Source organism: Rhinoderma darwinii, chromosome 5, assembly GCF_050947455.1.
Source record: "Rhinoderma darwinii isolate aRhiDar2 chromosome 5, aRhiDar2.hap1, whole genome shotgun sequence".
In the NCBI taxonomy this organism is placed as follows: domain Eukaryota; kingdom Metazoa; phylum Chordata; class Amphibia; order Anura; family Rhinodermatidae; genus Rhinoderma; species Rhinoderma darwinii.
This window is the reverse complement of record NC_134691.1, coordinates 261,718,795-261,738,187: the sequence shown is the minus strand read 5'-3', so window position 1 is coordinate 261,738,187 and position 19,393 is coordinate 261,718,795. Positions and strand designations below refer to the sequence as shown.

The 19,393-nt window shown below is 40.5% G+C and overlaps 1 protein-coding gene across 2 annotated transcripts in view; it reads left to right on the top strand.

Moving 5' to 3' along the window:
• The window catches only part of KIF15 (kinesin family member 15), an 89,691-nt gene that overhangs the window by 4,936 nt on the left and 65,362 nt on the right, over positions 1-19,393 (top strand). For both annotated transcript variants that reach the window (XM_075827077.1, XM_075827078.1), the window contains exons 2-6: positions 10,266-10,299; positions 11,433-11,619; positions 12,844-12,920; positions 15,382-15,419; positions 17,923-18,020. In XM_075827077.1, coding sequence (XP_075683192.1) covers positions 10,266-10,299; positions 11,433-11,619; positions 12,844-12,920; positions 15,382-15,419; positions 17,923-18,020 — 434 coding nt within the window. The remainder of the gene's footprint in view (positions 1-10,265; positions 10,300-11,432; positions 11,620-12,843; positions 12,921-15,381; positions 15,420-17,922; positions 18,021-19,393) is intronic.

Below are 19,393 nucleotides of genomic sequence, written 5' to 3'. Positions count from 1 at the left end.
CTGATCTCTACTGTCCATACAAGTAACGATACATATAATAGTGATCTGTACAGACGCTGATCTCTACTGTCCATACATGTAACGATACATATAATAGTGATCTGTACAGAGACGCTGATCTCCTGTCCATACATGTAACGATACATATAATAGTGATCTGTACAGAGACGCTGATCTCTACTGTCCATACAAGTAACGATACATATAATAGTGATCTCTACTGTCCATACAAGTAACGATACATATAATAGTGATCTGTACAGAGACGCTGATCTCTACTGTCCATACAAGTAACGATACATATAATAGTGATCTGTACAGAGACGCTGATCTCTACTGTCCATACAAGTAATGATACATATAATAGTGATCTGTACAGAGACGCTGATCTCCACTGTCCATACATGTAATGATACATATAATAGTGATCTGTACAGAGACGCTGATCTCTACTGTCCATACAAGTGACGATACATATAATAGTGATCTGTACAGAGACGCTGATCTCTACCGCCCATACATGTAACTATACATATAATAGTGATCTGTACAGAGACGCTGATCTCCACTGTCAATACATGTAATAATACATATAATAGTGATCTGTACAGAGACGCTGATCTCTACTTTCCATACATGTAACGATACATAAAATAGTGATCTGTACAGAGACGCTGATCTCCTGTCCATACAAGTAATGATACATATAATAGTGATCTGTACAGAGACGCTGATCTCTACTGTCCATACAAGTAACGATACATATAATAGTGATCTGTACAGACGCTGATCTCTACTGTCCATACATGTAACGATACATATAATAGTGATCTGTACAGAGACGCTGATCTCCTGTCCATACATGTAACGATACATATAATAGTGATCTGTACAGAGACGCTGATCTCTACTGTCCATACAAGTAACGATACATATAATAGTGATCTCTACTGTCCATACAAGTAACGATACATATAATAGTGATCTGTACAGAGACGCTGATCTCTACTGTCCATACAAGTAACGATACATATAATAGTGATCTGTACAGAGACGCTGATCTCTACTGTCCATACAAGTAATGATACATATAATAGTGATCTGTACAGAGACGCTGATCTCCACTGTCCATACATGTAATGATACATATAATAGTGATCTGTACAGAGACGCTGATCTCTACTGTCCATACAAGTGACGATACATATAATAGTGATCTGTACAGAGACGCTGATCTCTACCGCCCATACATGTAACTATACATATAATAGTGATCTGTACAGAGACGCTGATCTCCACTGTCAATACATGTAACGATACATATAATAGTGATCTGTAGAGAGACGCTGATCTCTACTGTCCATACAAGTAATGATACATATAATAGTGATCTGTACAGAGACGCTGATCTCTACTGTCCATACAAGTAATGATACATATAATAGTGATCTGTACAGAGACGCTGATCTCCACTGTCAATACATGTAACGGTACATATAATAGTGATCTGTACAGAGACGCTGATCTCTACTTTCCATACAGGTAACGATACATATAAGGCCTCATTTACACGAGCGTGTGCGTTTTGCGCACGCAAAAAAACGCTGCGTTTTGCGTGCGCAAAAGGCAATTGACAGCTCCGTGTGTCATCCGTGTATGATGCGCGGCTGCGTGATTTTCGCGCAGCCGCCATCATAGAGATGAGGCTAGTCGACGCCCGTCACTGTCCAAGGTGCTGAAAGAGCTAACTGATCGGCAGTAACTCTTTCAGCACCCTCGACAGTGAATGCCGATCACAATCTACACCAACCTGTGAATAAAAAAAGACGTTCACACTTACCATGAACTGCCTGCTTCCTCCAGTCCGGTCTCCCGGCCGTTGCCTTGGTGACGCGTCCCTCTCTTGTCATCCGGCCCCACCTCCCAGGATGACGCGGCAGGCCATGAGACCGCTGCAGCCTGTGATTGGCTGCAGCCTGTGCTTGGCTGCAGCTGTCACTTGGCCTGAATTGTCATCCCGGGAGGTCGGACTGGAGGAAGAAGCCGGGAGTTATCGGTAAGTCAGAACTTATTTTTTTTTTTACACGTATATGTATATTGTGATCGAAAGTCACTGTCCATGGTGCTGAAACAGTTTAAGTCTTTCAGCACCGTGGGCAGTGACTGTCTCCTGACGTCGCGTACCCGAACATTTTTTGCCGGGTTCGGTTAAAACGAGTTCGGCCGAACCCGGTGAAGTTCGGTGCGCTCATCTCTAATTTGACACTCCGTTTGGATGTTTGTAACCAGAAAAGCACGTGGTGCTTTTCTGTTTACATTCATCCTTTTGACAGCTCTTGCGTGATTTTCGCGCATGCAACGCAGGACCGTCAGTGTGGCATGCGTTGTTTTCACGCACCCATTGAAGTCAATGGGTGCGTGTTGCGTGAAAAACGCAAGAATATAGAACATGTCGTGAGTTTTACGCAACGCACTCACGCAGCGCAAAATTCACGCATCGTCTAAACAGCCCCATAGACTATTATAGGTGCGTACGACACGCGTGAAAAGCACGCGCGTCGCACGCGCGTATAATACGCTCGTGTAAATGAGGCCTAATAGTGATCTGTACAGAGACGCTGATCTCTACTTTCCATACAAGTAACGATACATATAATAGTGATCTCTACTGTCCATACAAGTAACGATACATATAATAGTGATCTGTACAGAGACGCTGATCTCTACTGTCCATACAAGTGACGATACATATAATAGTGATCTGTACAGAGACGCTGATCTCTACCGCCCATACATGTAACTATACATATAATAGTGATCTGTACAGAGACGCTGATCTCCACTGTCAATACATGTAATAATACATATAATAGTGATCTGTACAGAGACGCTGATCTCTACTTTCCATACATGTAACGATACATAAAATAGTGATCTGTACAGAGACGCTGATCTCCTGTCCATACAAGTAATGATACATATAATAGTGATCTGTACAGAGACGCTGATCTCTACTGTCCATACAAGTAACGATACATATAATAGTGATCTGTACAGACGCTGATCTCTACTGTCCATACATGTAACGATACATATAATAGTGATCTGTACAGAGACGCTGATCTCCTGTCCATACATGTAACGATACATATAATAGTGATCTGTACAGAGACGCTGATCTCTACTGTCCATACAAGTAACGATACATATAATAGTGATCTCTACTGTCCATACAAGTAACGATACATATAATAGTGATCTGTACAGAGACGCTGATCTCTACTGTCCATACAAGTAACGATACATATAATAGTGATCTGTACAGAGACGCTGATCTCTACTGTCCATACAAGTAATGATACATATAATAGTGATCTGTACAGAGACGCTGATCTCCACTGTCCATACATGTAATGATACATATAATAGTGATCTGTACAGAGACGCTGATCTCTACTGTCCATACAAGTGACGATACATATAATAGTGATCTGTACAGAGACGCTGATCTCTACCGCCCATACATGTAACTATACATATAATAGTGATCTGTACAGAGACGCTGATCTCCACTGTCAATACATGTAACGATACATATAATAGTGATCTGTAGAGAGACGCTGATCTCTACTGTCCATACAAGTAATGATACATATAATAGTGATCTGTACAGAGACGCTGATCTCTACTGTCCATACAAGTAATGATACATATAATAGTGATCTGTACAGAGACGCTGATCTCCACTGTCAATACATGTAACGGTACATATAATAGTGATCTGTACAGAGACGCTGATCTCTACTTTCCATACAGGTAACGATACATATAAGGCCTCATTTACACGAGCGTGTGCGTTTTGCGCACGCAAAAAAACGCTGCGTTTTGCGTGCGCAAAAGGCAATTGACAGCTCCGTGTGTCATCCGTGTATGATGCGCGGCTGCGTGATTTTCGCGCAGCCGCCATCATAGAGATGAGGCTAGTCGACGCCCGTCACTGTCCAAGGTGCTGAAAGAGCTAACTGATCGGCAGTAACTCTTTCAGCACCCTCGACAGTGAATGCCGATCACAATCTACACCAACCTGTGAATAAAAAAAGACGTTCACACTTACCATGAACTGCCTGCTTCCTCCAGTCCGGTCTCCCGGCCGTTGCCTTGGTGACGCGTCCCTCTCTTGTCATCCGGCCCCACCTCCCAGGATGACGCGGCAGGCCATGAGACCGCTGCAGCCTGTGATTGGCTGCAGCCTGTGCTTGGCTGCAGCTGTCACTTGGCCTGAATTGTCATCCCGGGAGGTCGGACTGGAGGAAGAAGCCGGGAGTTATCGGTAAGTCAGAACTTATTTTTTTTTTTACACGTATATGTATATTGTGATCGAAAGTCACTGTCCATGGTGCTGAAACAGTTTAAGTCTTTCAGCACCGTGGGCAGTGACTGTCTCCTGACGTCGCGTACCCGAACATTTTTTGCCGGGTTCGGTTAAAACGAGTTCGGCCGAACCCGGTGAAGTTCGGTGCGCTCATCTCTAATTTGACACTCCGTTTGGATGTTTGTAACCAGAAAAGCACGTGGTGCTTTTCTGTTTACATTCATCCTTTTGACAGCTCTTGCGTGATTTTCGCGCATGCAACGCAGGACCGTCAGTGTGGCATGCGTTGTTTTCACGCACCCATTGAAGTCAATGGGTGCGTGTTGCGTGAAAAACGCAAGAATATAGAACATGTCGTGAGTTTTACGCAACGCACTCACGCAGCGCAAAATTCACGCATCGTCTAAACAGCCCCATAGACTATTATAGGTGCGTACGACACGCGTGAAAAGCACGCGCGTCGCACGCGCGTATAATACGCTCGTGTAAATGAGGCCTAATAGTGATCTGTACAGAGACGCTGATCTCTACTTTCCATACAAGTAACGATACATATAATAGTGATCTCTACTGTCCATACAAGTAACGATACATATAATAGTGATCTGTACAGAGACGCTGATCTCTACTGTCCATACAAGTAACGATACATATAATAGTGATCTGTACAGAGACGCTGATCTCTACTGTCCATACAAGTAATGATACATATAATAGTGATCTGTACAGAGACGCTGATCTCCACTGTCCATACATGTAATGATACATATAATAGTGATCTGTACAGAGACGCTGATCTCTACTGTCCATACAAGTGACGATACATATAATAGTGATCTGTACAGAGACGCTGATCTCTACCGCCCATACATGTAACTATACATATAATAGTGATCTGTACAGAGACGCTGATCTCCACTGTCAATACATGTAACGATACATATAATAGTGATCTGTAGAGAGACGCTGATCTCTACTGTCCATACAAGTAATGATACATATAATAGTGATCTGTACAGAGACGCTGATCTCTACTGTCCATACAAGTAATGATACATATAATAGTGATCTGTACAGAGACGCTGATCTCCACTGTCAATACATGTAACGGTACATATAATAGTGATCTGTACAGAGACGCTGATCTCCACTGTCAATACATGTAATGATACATATAATAGTGATCTGTACAGAGACGCTGATCTCTACTGTCCATACATGTAATGATACATATAATAGTGATCTGTACAGAGACGCTGATCTCCACTGTCAATACATGTAATAATACATATAATAGTGATCTGTACAGAGACGCTGATCTCTACTTTGCATACATGTAACGATACATAAAATAGTGATCTGTACAGAGACGCTGATCTCCTGTCCATACATGTAACGATACATATAATAGTGATCTGTACAGACGCTGATCTCTACTGTCCATACATGTAACGATACATATAATAGTGATCTGTACAGAGACGCTGATCTCTACTGTCCATACATGTAATGATACATATAATAGTGATCTGTACAGAGACGCTGATCTCTACTGTCCATACAAGTAATGATACATATAATAGTGATCTGTACAGAGACGCTGTTCTCTACTGTCCATACAAGTAATGATACATATAATAGTGATCTGTACAGAGACGCTGATCTCTACTGTCCATACAAGTGACGATACATATAATAGTGATCTGTACAGAGACGCTGATCTCCACTGTCAATACATGTAATGATACATATAATAGTGATCTGTACAGAGACGCTGATCTCTACTGTCCATACAAATAACAATACATATAATAGTGATCTGTACAGAGATGCTGATCTCTACTGTCCATACAAGTAACGATACATATAATAGTGATCTGTACAGAGACGCTGATCTCTACTGTCCATACAAGTAATGATACATATAATAGTGATCTGTACGGAGACGCTGATCTCTACTGTCCATACAAGTGACGATACATATAATAGTGATCTGTACAGAGACGCTGATCTCTACTGTCCATACAAATAACAATACATATAATAGTGATCTGTACAGAGATGCTGATCTCTACTGTCCATACAAGTAACGATACATATAATAGTGATCTGTACAGAGACGCTGATCTCTACTGTCCATACAAGTAATGATACATATAATAGTGATCTGTACGGAGACGCTGATCTGTACCGCCCATACATGTAACTATACATATAATAGTGATCTGTACAGAGACGCTGATCTCTACTGTCCATACATGTAATGATACATATAATAGTGATCTGTACAGAGACGCTGATCTCTACTGTCCATACAAGTAATGATACATATAATAGTGATCTGTACAGAGACGCTGATCTCTACTGTCCATACATGTAACGATACATATAATAGTGATCTGTACAGAGACGCTGATCTCTACTGTCCATACAAGTAACGATACATATAATAGTGATCTGTACAGAGACGCTGATCTCTACTTTCCATACATGTAACGATACATAAAATAGTGATCTGTACAGAGACGCTGATCTCCTGTCCATACATGTAACGATACATATAATAGTGATCCGTACAGACGCTGATCTCTACTGTCCATACAAGTGACGATACATATAATAGTGATCTGTACAGAGACGCTGATCTCCACTGTCAATACATGTAACGATACATATAATAGTGATCTGTAGAGAGACGCTGATCTCTACTGTCCATACAAGTAATGATACATATAATAGTGATCTGTACAGAGACGCTGATCTCTACTGTCCATACAAGTAATGATACATATAATAGTGATCTGTACAGAGACGCTGATCTCCACTGTCAATACATGTAACGGTACATATAATAGTGATCTGTACAGAGACGCTGATCTCTACTTTCCATACAGGTAACGATACATATAATAGTGATCTGTACAGAGACGCTGATCTCCACTGTCAATACATGTAATAATACATATAATAGTGATCTGTACAGAGACGCTGATCTCTACTTTCCATACATGTAACGATACATAAAATAGTGATCTGTACAGAGACGCTGATCTCCTGTCCATACATGTAACGATACATATAATAGTGATCTGTACAGACGCTGATCTCTACTGTCCATACATGTAACGATACATATAATAGTGATCTGTACAGAGACGCTGATCTCTACTGTCCATACATGTAATGATACATATAATAGTGATCTGTACAGAGACGCTGATCTCTACTGTCCATACAAGTAATGATACATATAATAGTGATCTGTACAGAGACGCTGATCTCTACTGTCCATACAAGTAATGATACATATAATAGTGATCTGTACAGAGACGCTGATCTCTACTGTCCATACAAGTGACGATACATATAATAGTGATCTGTACAGAGACGCTGATCTCCACTGTCAATACATGTAATGATACATATAATAGTGATCTGTACAGAGACGCTGATCTCTACTGTCCATACAAATAACAATACATATAATAGTGATCTGTACAGAGATGCTGATCTCTACTGTCCATACAAGTAACGATACATATAATAGTGATCTGTACAGAGACGCTGATCTCTACTGTCCATACAAGTAATGATACATATAATAGTGATCTGTACGGAGACGCTGATCTCTACTGTCCATACAAGTGACGATACATATAATAGTGATCTGTACAGAGACGCTGATCTCTACTGTCCATACAAATAACAATACATATAATAGTGATCTGTACAGAGATGCTGATCTCTACTGTCCATACAAGTAATGATACATATAATAGTGATCTGTACAGAGACGCTGATCTCTACTGTCCATACAAGTAACGATACATATAATAGTGATCTGTACAGAGACGCTGATCTCTACTTTCCATACATGTAACGATACATAAAATAGTGATCTGTACAGAGACGCTGATCTCCTGTCCATACATGTAACGATACATATAATAGTGATCCGTACAGACGCTGATCTCTACTGTCCATACATGTAACGATACATATAATAGTGATCTGTACAGAGACGCTGATCTCCTGTGCATACATGTAACGATACATATAATAGTGATCTGTACAGAGACGCTGATCTCTACTGTCCATACATGTAACGATACATATAATAGTGATCTGTACAGAGACGCTGATCTCCTGTCCATACAAGTAACGATACATATAGTGATCTGTACAGAGACGCTGATCTCTACTGTCCATACAAGTGACGATACATATAATAGTGATCTGTACAGAGACGCTGATCTCCACTGTCAATACATGTAATGATACATATAATAGTGATCTGTACAGAGACGCTGATCTCCACTGTCAATACATGTAACGATACATATAATAGTGATCTGTACAGAGACGCTGATCTCCTGTGCATACATGTAACGATACATATAATAGTGATCTGTACAGAGACGCTGATCTCTACTGTCCATACATGTAACGATACATATAATAGTGATCTGTACAGAGACGCTGATCTCCTGTCCATACAAGTAACGATACATATAGTGATCTGTACAGAGACGCTGATCTCTACTGTCCATACAAGTGACGATACATATAATAGTGATCTGTACAGAGACGCTGATCTCCACTGTCAATACATGTAATGATACATATAATAGTGATCTGTACAGAGACGCTGATCTCCACTGTCAATACATGTAACGATACATATAGTGATCTGTACAGAGACGCTGATCTCTACTGTCCATACAAGTAATGATACATATAATAGTGATCTGTACAGAGACGCTGATCTCCACTGTCAATACATGTAACGGTACATATAATAGTGATCTGTACAGAGACGCTGATCTCTACTTTCCATACATGTAACGATACATATAATAGTGATCTGTACAGAGACGCTGATCTCCACTGTCAATACATGTAATGATACATATAATAGTGATCTGTACAGAGACGCTGATCTCCACTGTCAATACATGTAATGATACATACACACATTAGCCATATTAGAAAGGTGAAGTAAATGACATCTGGTTACAATGGCGCTTGTGAAGGGGTGGGATATACCGTTAGTTCTTGGAGTTGATATGTTGGAAGCAGGAAAAATGGTTAAAAGCTATGTACACCTTTGAAAGTTTTTTTTTTTGTTTTTTTCGGTTTTTTTTTACATACAGGTCTTATTAGTGTGTTTGGTGCAACTTTCTAATTACATTTTATTAAAAATTATTTTTACTTTTTGAGATACAGCTGGTTTGTATCCTGTATACAGAACAGCTGTATCTAGCGCGGAGACCTGAACCCGTCTGGTGTACGGCACTGACGGGTTCAGTGACAGCGGGTCTTGCATGTCTCTGATACACTGGGTTCACCTGTAATCTATCACATCTAAGTTATCGAGTTAGATCTGATGGGTAACAGCTTGATTCTGCATATCAAAGTCGATAACTTAGATGTGATAGATTACAGGTGAACCAGTGTATCAGAGACATGCAAGACCCGATGTCACTGAACCCGTCAGTGCCGCACACCTGACGGGTTCAGGTCTCAGCGCTAGATACAGCTGTTCTGTATACAGGATACAAAGCAGCTGTATCTCAAAAAGTAAAAATTATTTTGACTAAAAGTATTTAGAAAGTTTCACCAAACACACAGTCTAAAAATGTCTATTTCAAAGGTGTACAAAGGAAATTAGTGATAGATTGCTGAAAATCAGTGAGGGCAGGAGGGCTAAGAGAGAGCGAGCCTTCAGCGAAGGCAGCAAAATGTTAATAACAGGCTCCGCTTAATCTGACAGATCGGCATGTATTAGAAATTCTATGTGTATGGTGTTCAAGGTAGAATTTCTTAAAAAAATTATTTTTTAACAAATATATTTTGTGTTTCTAAATTTGTGTGTTTTTGTTTGTTTTTGTAGTTGACCCCCTTGACGTTACCACATGTTTATCAAGGTATTTAGTTATTTTAATGTTATTAAAGCTGTCTGTGTTTTGATAAAAGTGTCACATTTGTAACATTTAATTCTTTGGCTGCTGCGACAATTTTCACACTTTTTACACTCACAAATAACACCTGAATTTTAGAATGAAAAAAATCATCTTCCTCCATACCCATATCATTTATTGAAGTAGACACATTGTAAAAATGCCTCCCATCACTTTACAATCATAAGAGCCTTCATGCAATATTTCATCAAAGTGTAATATTGTACAAAACACGCATAAAGGTGCGTTCATGTCACTTATGCCTATGACTTCATGCTTATATCGTCACATCACCAAAACTGAATAGACCAAAACCTCTGCAATCCAGAAGCCGGTAAACCTCCGAGCCAAAATCGACAAATGATCTGATTAGGTGCTGATTCCGGTTATACGTGTAACTGCTCGTCTTCACACCCCTGTAGTAGGGGAAAGATGTGACAATCAGAGCCATATCCTTCCTGACCGGGTAGGGAGGGTGATAACATGTAGAAAAGTTCCTGTATCACTCCCCTGTGGCCACTAGATGGCTGTACAGGGGGGCAGATGACCGTAACCTGCTGCGATCTTTCTTCCTGCTCTCACTTGCAGCTTCTCTCTCCCATCCCCTACACAGACACAAGACCAGGAAGTAAAACTTTTTATTCCGCTCCCTGACTTCAAACTAGTGCTGCTCCCTAAATATTAGACTCAGCGCTTTGAACCTGTTATAATTTGAAAGCTAAGATTCTGGGCTTTAATATGATACCAAACAAATAGGTAATATACTACCATAAGCTTTTTCTCTAATATTCTATTGTGACGGCACGCATATGGCACACATATGGTAAACGTCCTTGGCAGTGGAAGGGTGAAAGGCACTGCCATCCTAGGGACAAGACCCTAATGGAGAAAAAAAAACACCAAATTTTTATAGGCTTATTGGCTCCTTAGATTTGTCCTACGCTCCTAGAATTTTGTCTTGCTCATGTGAGACTGGTTCTGCCACCTTTTGCTTTTTTTTCCATGAATACAGCAGTCTTCAAATTTTGACTTGTCCTAGTATAGGGACACGTTCATAAAACTGCGTCAGCTAACCACAATTTTTCTTCTTTACTATACAGCCCTGAGGGTGATGCCATCAAGGTTTTTGTGAGGATTCGGCCACCTGTAGAAGGAAGCCTGGTTGGAGGTGATGGGGATCATGGACTATGCCTCTCTGTGTTGACTCCGAAAACAATGCGACTGCACTCTAAACCCGAGCCGAAAATTTTTACTTTTGATCATGTGGCTAATATGGATGCAACCCAGGTCAGTTTGAGCTTCTACTTCATGACCAGTTACGTACGTTCTAGCGATTTAAGTGGTTTCGTGTCAGATTTTTATTTTGTTTTTTTTTACTATTTTTACCCATGTAGTATTTATTTTGAATATTTTTGGGCTTTTACAGTGTATAAAAAAAATTATTTTCAAATTCAAACAAATTTCTTTTTTTAATTACATAGAGAAACCCTTCAAGAGGCTCTGTCACCAGATTATAAGTGCCCTATCTCCTACCTAATCTGTTCGGTGCTATAATGTAGATAACAGTGGTTTTTATTTTGAAAAACGATCATTTTTGAGCAAGTTATGAACAATATTAGATTTATGGTAATTTTGTTCTAAATGACCAGCTGGGCGGTTTTAACTTTTTACCGAGTGGGCGTTGTAAAGAGAAGTGTATGAAGCTGACCAATCAGCGTCATATGCTTCTCTTCATTCATGCTCAGCTTGTTTCACTGCACAGCGTGATCTCGCGGGATGGGACTTCCTCCCACAGGTTCTTCATCTGAGCCATGGAAGACTGAACAGACATCGCCTCCAGCCGCTGCAGATTCGGATAAACGTCCTGGCACGGAGGCGATGTCTGTTGAATCTTCCATCACTCCGGTTAAGGACCTGTGGGAGGCACTTATAAACTGGTGACGGAGCCTGTTTAAATAGACTGTGTATTTGTGCCTGCTTTGGTCTACGATGTACATTATTACATGACATGGCTTAGTGGAGGGAGGGATATTACGAATTTTTCATAGTTTGTTTTTTTTGTTTTCATTTGTTTTATCTTCAAATTTTTTTTTGTACAATTTGTCCCAAGAAGGACAGAAAAGAGTAACATTTTTACACTACAAGCACAGGTATTACTAGAGTTAGTTACTTGAAGCCCTTACCCCTTTCATGACCAAGGGTCATTGATGCCCCTGTGTCCAGGTAAAATTTTCAGTTTTCGATATGCACTTCTTTAAACGATAATATCTTTGGAACCGCTTTGAATATCACAACTATTTTTACTTTGCTTTTTACAAGACTTATGAGGCGTTCATTTTCTAGATTAGTTTAATGAATTCAGTATTTAAAATTTTTATTATGAGCAGGCAAATCACCCAAAAAATTTTAAAAGAAACTTTTTTTTTTTGTACCTGCCTAGTTAGAGATTCTCTAGGATATTGGTCTGTTTGAAATTTGAAGTGTCTTTTTTTTTTCTTTGTCTTCTTTCAGGAATCTGTGTTCTCAAGTGTGGCAAAGAACATTGTGGAGTCTTGTATGAATGGCTACAACGGTACCATCTTTGCTTAGTAAGTTAATACCCCAATAGCATATATTACAGGTGTTTGACCTGACCAGTTTTCTGGTTGTGCCATGAGCCTAGTAAACGTACCATTTCTACCTCAGCAGGAGTTAGGCGAAGTCCACACAAGAAAGAAGTTTGCGGACAGAAAATCTGCAGTGCAATACAGTAGCAGGCAAGTGGATGAGATTTTAACAAATCTCATCCACGTGCTGCAGAAATTAACCTGCGGTGCGGCTTTTCAAATCCGCAGCATGTCCGTTCCTGTCACAGAATGAACATGGATTTATTGCGGATTATCAATAATTGATTGCGGATTTATTCAATAAGGACGTTTCACATTTTAGTTCTGCTGATCCGCAGCAAAATCTGCAGGCGCAGATTTAGCGTAATTATTATTTTTTTTATATATAAGGCTTTGTCGGATTTACTTGCCGAGAATTCCGCAGCAATCCAACCAAGAATCTGCAGGAAACCCGCACCAAATCATGCAAATTGTGGTGCAGATTTCCCATTTTGTGGCGAGCCCTCTATTGTCCCTCGCTGGTCTCTGTTTACCGACCTCTAGTGATGACGTGTCGTGCTGCAGCTGTCCCATGGCGATACGTCATTGCGTGAGGCGGGGACACGAGTCTGGCGGGGGACCAGTAGAACATCACGAATGGAGCGCCAGGGGTAGGTAAGCTGAGTAAATACGTTTCTTTTGGCGAAAGGGAAATGCACAAGCAAAGTTGCCAATAATTTATGGCCTGTTTCCTTGCGAAATTCTCCGCAACATATCTAACCCTTTTGGAACCAGCATTACTTAAAGAGGCTCTGTCACCAGATTATCAAATCCCTATCTCCTATTGCATGTGAGGCTCATTTGCATAAATATAAAATTGCTCATAACTTGGCCAAAAAACTTTGCTGTTATCTACATTGCAGCGCCGATCACATGCAATAGGAGATAGGGGTTGATAATCTGGTGACAGAGCCTCTTTAAGCATCAGACAGCAGGAGTTGCATTTGTTCATGCACATAGTTAACTTTAGAGAATAATTGTGTTCCTCCACTGATCATTATCACTGAAGCCTGTTAGTTTAGTGACAAGATGACCGTAGATGGAAACCTATACATGCCAAAGTTTTCTAAATACACTTATAATTATGACCTATTCATTAGAAACATCATTAAATATATCAATGTTATGAAATATTCTCCATTCACATCCAAAGTATAAGGAAAGTTTCTGCTGGTTGTTACTTGGAATCTCCCTGAGGTTTTTGTTCAGTTTCAGGTTATGTGACCGTAGTTGTGTTCACGGCCCGTGATTTGCGGCTCGGACAGCGGCGGAGTGTCATCCGTGGGCCGCCCGTGAATTCCGGTCCGTGCACATGGCTGTGTACAGTCGTTTCAATGAGCCTGGACGGCAAAATACGGCTGTAATAAGACTTGTCCTGTCTTTTTGCGGTCCAGGCTCCCGGGCAATGCATGGACCGTCGAAACCACGGTTGTGTGCATAGGCCCATAGAAATTAATGGGACCGCAATTTACCCGCAGATTTGCGGGTGAGTTGCGGATGCAAAAACACGTTCTTGTGCATGGGGCCTAACTGTTTAGAGACTGATTTACATGTTGTTGTGTTTTGTTACTTTATATCGCATGCTGGCTTCCAAAGTCTGGTTGCGTTAGAATTTTTTGGGGTTCAGCAAGTGACAGCATTTTAAGGCTCTGAGGAAGCCATGATGCGTGTTGGGTTACTATCCATTTAACAGGTTTTTTTCTTATTGTCTCCAATGGCTCTATTCTTTACTGATATAATATAATTTGGTCACGAACGAGCGTGCATGTGCTCTCAATAGAGAGAAGGGCATAAGCCACTGCCAGGCACTTTTGGTAGCGGCTTATCTCTTTACTTACAAAAGGATTGGGCATGTTGAAATCCAACAGCCCGACCCCTACCTCCCCTGACATCCGCTGTTTTGAGAAAGTCGAGACCCTGCCAAACACATTAGATGTTTGGCCAATATTGGTGGGTTGATCCGACGGTTATCTAATGTTTATGCCCACCTTTAGACTTTGTACAACTTAAATGTGTTTAATTCAATTGTCCTATCTGTGCATAGCAACATTTTAAATCAATTTATATGGAGATGTAATACAGCACCCATCAAAATCTATGGGACCATCTAATTCTATATAGAGTCAGATCTATATGTAAGGCGGCAGCAAAAAAGTGGCATGTGCTGTACTGCAGCACCAACAATGGCACATCGTGCCTAGGGTTCTATGGGGATTATGGGTTTTGTGTGCCGCCATACAGGCTCCGTGCACATTGCTCTATCCTGCATTGAGCTTTGGGTGTAACGGCTAGTAAATGGTATATTGTTTAAGAAATGGTTAATCTTTTTCCATCAAGTGGCACAAAATGACCAATCTGATTTACTATTTCATTCAGCAAAGTGATATTCTTCCTTCTCTTTTAGTGGCCAGACTGGTTCAGGGAAGACATTCACAATGCTAGGTAAGAAGGGGGGGGGGGGTTTGTTTGCCTTGCATTTAACCTATATTGTAACTGTCTGTTTTTTTGTTTGCAAGATTATCCCCGTTTTATGGATTGGATTGCTCATTGTTTTTTGACGATACTCTGATTGAAATTTGAGAGCAATAGAATTTATATAAGTAAATTGTCCCAGAGAATCGACAATTCTCACCTATCCACAATATAGGTGATAAATATCTGATCCCTGAAAGCCCCACTGATTGCAAGAACAGGTGTCCTGAACCCCCAATATTCTCCACACTGCACCCCCCTCCCCCTCTGCGGTAAGGAGGAGCTTGAATAGAGTGGTGGTCAATCATGCGTCTACCGCTCCATTCAATGTCTACGGAGATGATGAAAACTGCCGAGCGCGTTAACCGCCGCTGTATTTAAGGTCCTCTTTATTGCGGCCGAGCATTTAGGAGGAACAGGCGGTTCGGGACGCCTGTACTTTCCACTGGGTTGGGTTCCAACAATCAGACAATTATCACCTATCCTGTGTATAGTTAATAATTGTTGATACTAGGAATACCCCTGTAACTTCTAGATGACCACAGTAGGGTAGAAACTTTGATACTGTTTCGATGCCGTGCACCCTCAAACGGTTCGATACTACTATTTCATGTATTTCGATACTAAGCTGTGCGGCCGCATATATGCTTATATATGACATATATGCCAGTACATTGAAGTTTAAAAAGAAAAAAATAAAGTAATGTTAAATAATAAAAAAATAAAAAACACACATTATAATAAACCTTAAAATAAGTCTCAATGCATAAAATATACATTTGGTATCGTCGTGACCGTAATAACAAATTTTTTGCGTCATTTATGTTTACGCGGTTATAAAATAAAAAACTGCTTTCTTTCACTTATTAATGTGAGGCACGAGGTATTATGAATTTTGAACCTCCATGTGCCTCACATTAATAGTAATTAACCCCATCATGTACCTCACACATTAACCCAATGTTGTCCATTATGACTGAGGAACATGATGGGGTTAATTACTATTAATGTGAGGCACATGTAGGTTCAAAAACTATGCCACTATCAGCCATCCTGTGTAACGCAATTGTGTTCTGTATGGGCATCACACATTGAGATGATACATCGTGCAGAATTTCTTCACCAAATCCACAAAAGTGTGCGGATGTCTCGTCACACGTGCTGTTTTTAATGCAAATTCCTGGTGTGGATTGTAAAGGGAGGGGATATACAAAAAAAAAGTTCATTACTCACCTCACAGATCTCCGTCGTTCCTCCCTGCTGCTGTTTGCCCATATACCGACGTGATTGCTCCAGGCAAGCACTGGCCTCATCGATCCTGTGCCGTATACCCACTGAGACCAGTGATCGGCTGCAGCGATCATGTGGGTATACAAGCACATGCAGTATGTCAATACACAGCGGTGGGAGGACCGGAAGCGGGCGCTGGAATGATGGGGATCTCTGAGGTGAACAATGGCTTTTTATTTTTTTTCTTCCCTCCTACTGTGGCCTATTTTTTAAAATAACTCGGAAAATCCCTCTATGTCACTTATATTTTGGTTATTATAGGTGTTTGGCGTCATGGTAAATGTGACCATCCCCCTTTTTTTTTTTTTTTTTTTTTGAGAAGCCACGTTAAAGTTAGTTGCAATTTTTTAGCACAACACAGCCAAAATTTGCGACTTTTTAATTGACCTTCTCAACCACCTATGTGTGGTTTAAGAAGTTCCCTACGGAGCAGGTAGTTTGTTTTATATTTATACTATGTTCGTGTGTAATTTGCACTAAAAGAGGGTAATTGCCTTTTACAAAGAAAAAAATATTTTTGGAATGGAGGATAAAAAAATTTAAAAAAAGGGATCAAAGTTAGGTATGTCTATTAAGATATTTTTGTTTGTCGGTTTAGTCTAGTTAGAGTTTAGGATGGCAGCATGTAAAAAATATTCACGTTTAATGAGGAGCATTTGATTGGACAGAGCCTTTCCTTTTTTTTTAATGGCGTAGTTTTCACGCAGAGGCGTGCACCTCTAAATAATATTGATGCATTTTACTCTAGATTGGTGTCCTATGAAATGCCAGTCTTAATAAATTCCCCCCATAATCTGTAGCTAAAAGTCCATATCAGAGCAACATGAGATTGTACAATTGCATTGGATGACACTAGGATTTCTATTGCAATGCCACATTCCAACTTGGAGCGAAGAGCAGTACTTGCTGGCTGCAGGGCCATCCGTACAGGGTTAATGGGAGCATTTCATGTCTTCCTGCTATTGCACCGAGTTTTTCCAGCAACCTATAGCCGACTGTTCATGGAAGTCTATTATCGGAGTAAAAGAATGTCTACAAGAAATCAAGGCAACAATGGGAACTTTAAAATTCTGTATCAAATTGTGACCTGGATTTATTCAGAATTGTTTAACTCCCAACTTAGGTTATGTTATTTGTGGTTTATTTTTATATAATCTAGATAAATGTTTATCTTTCTCTTTAGGACCATCTGACTCTGACAATTTTACTCATAACCTCAGAGGGGTTATTCCTCGGAGTTTTGAATATTTGTTTTTTCTAATCAATCGGGAAAAAGAAAAGGCATGTATACTTTGATATAAGTATCTATTAATCTAGGGGAAATATACGGCAATTACAAGCCCTTTATGGTAATAATACACCGTGGAAATGGGGGTGACATTATAGTACTTTAAAGGCTTTTGACGTGGAAAAAATAATTTTAATATATATTAGTGGTTACCAGGAGTTAAAAAGGTTGCACTAAGTTTCAGGCTGCAATTTCAATTCCTTCATGCTTTTTTAGACCCGTTATATTCAGTTTACAATCTGCTCCTAATTTTAAGACACTTCTCATGTGGGCATGTCCCTCCCAGTAATACATTCTTTGTGAGTTCTGTCAGTCCAGGATGCTGCTTCCTTCACTAGCTCTCATGTGCTAGCATAGCTTTATTCCTGTACTGATTTACCCTTCTACAGCCCATGAAGGATCTCTTCTCTCTTGTGCTGACGGACACTGATGCTGAGGAGTGTGCAAATTCCCCCTCGTCTGTCGTGGGTGCTACACAGCTTTTGTGATACCTTTCCCCTTTCCTCGTGCACTTCCACGTGTTCTTTCCTGCCTGTCTTAACTATGATACTGACAGCCTCTGTGATTTTCCCTCCCTGTGCACTTGAATGCTTTCCCTCCTCTCCACACTTAACTGTCATGTACAAGCTTCTACTGCTCCCTGCTTCTATCTCTGAGAAAAGGGAGGGGGAAAGCAGAGAGAGCCGACACAGCAAGTAGCAGTGTGCTATTGGATCAATGTCCGAAACAGCAGCACAACCAGTTATGTGAAGGAGTTACACAGACTCTTCAACTGAAAATTGGTAGCAAAGTTTTAATGATGACTATTTTGACAGTTTAACTTTGCATTAAGGCATCAAACCCCCAAAAAATGTGCAAATGTGGTCATAGCATTTAATTTGTGGAAGATTATCGGTAGTGTCAAACACTGTTGCTGTTATGTGAATATGACATCTCACCTGTGTATGTACCAATCTGATTTAAAGGGGTTTTCCAGCCAGTAAAAATTGATGGCCTATTCTCAGAATAGGCCATCAATAGCTGATGGGTAAGGGTCCAACTCCCGGGACCCTCGCCGATCAGCTGTTTTGATGGGGGTGCTTCCCCTTCATTTCTACTTGCTCACTGTGAATCTTTGACGTGCATTTAGTGGCGATTCACAGGTATTGCAGCCATTTCTCCCATCCACTTCAGTGGGATAAAATGCTGCAATACCTGTGAATCGCCGCTAAATATGTCAAACTTTCACAGTGAGGAAGAAGAAATAAAAGGGAAGCAGCGCTGCAGCCCCCTCAAAACAGCTTATCAGCGGGACGGGAGTGGGACCCCGACTCTTCAGCTATTGATGGCCTATCCTGAGGATAGGCCATCAATTTTTACAGGCTGA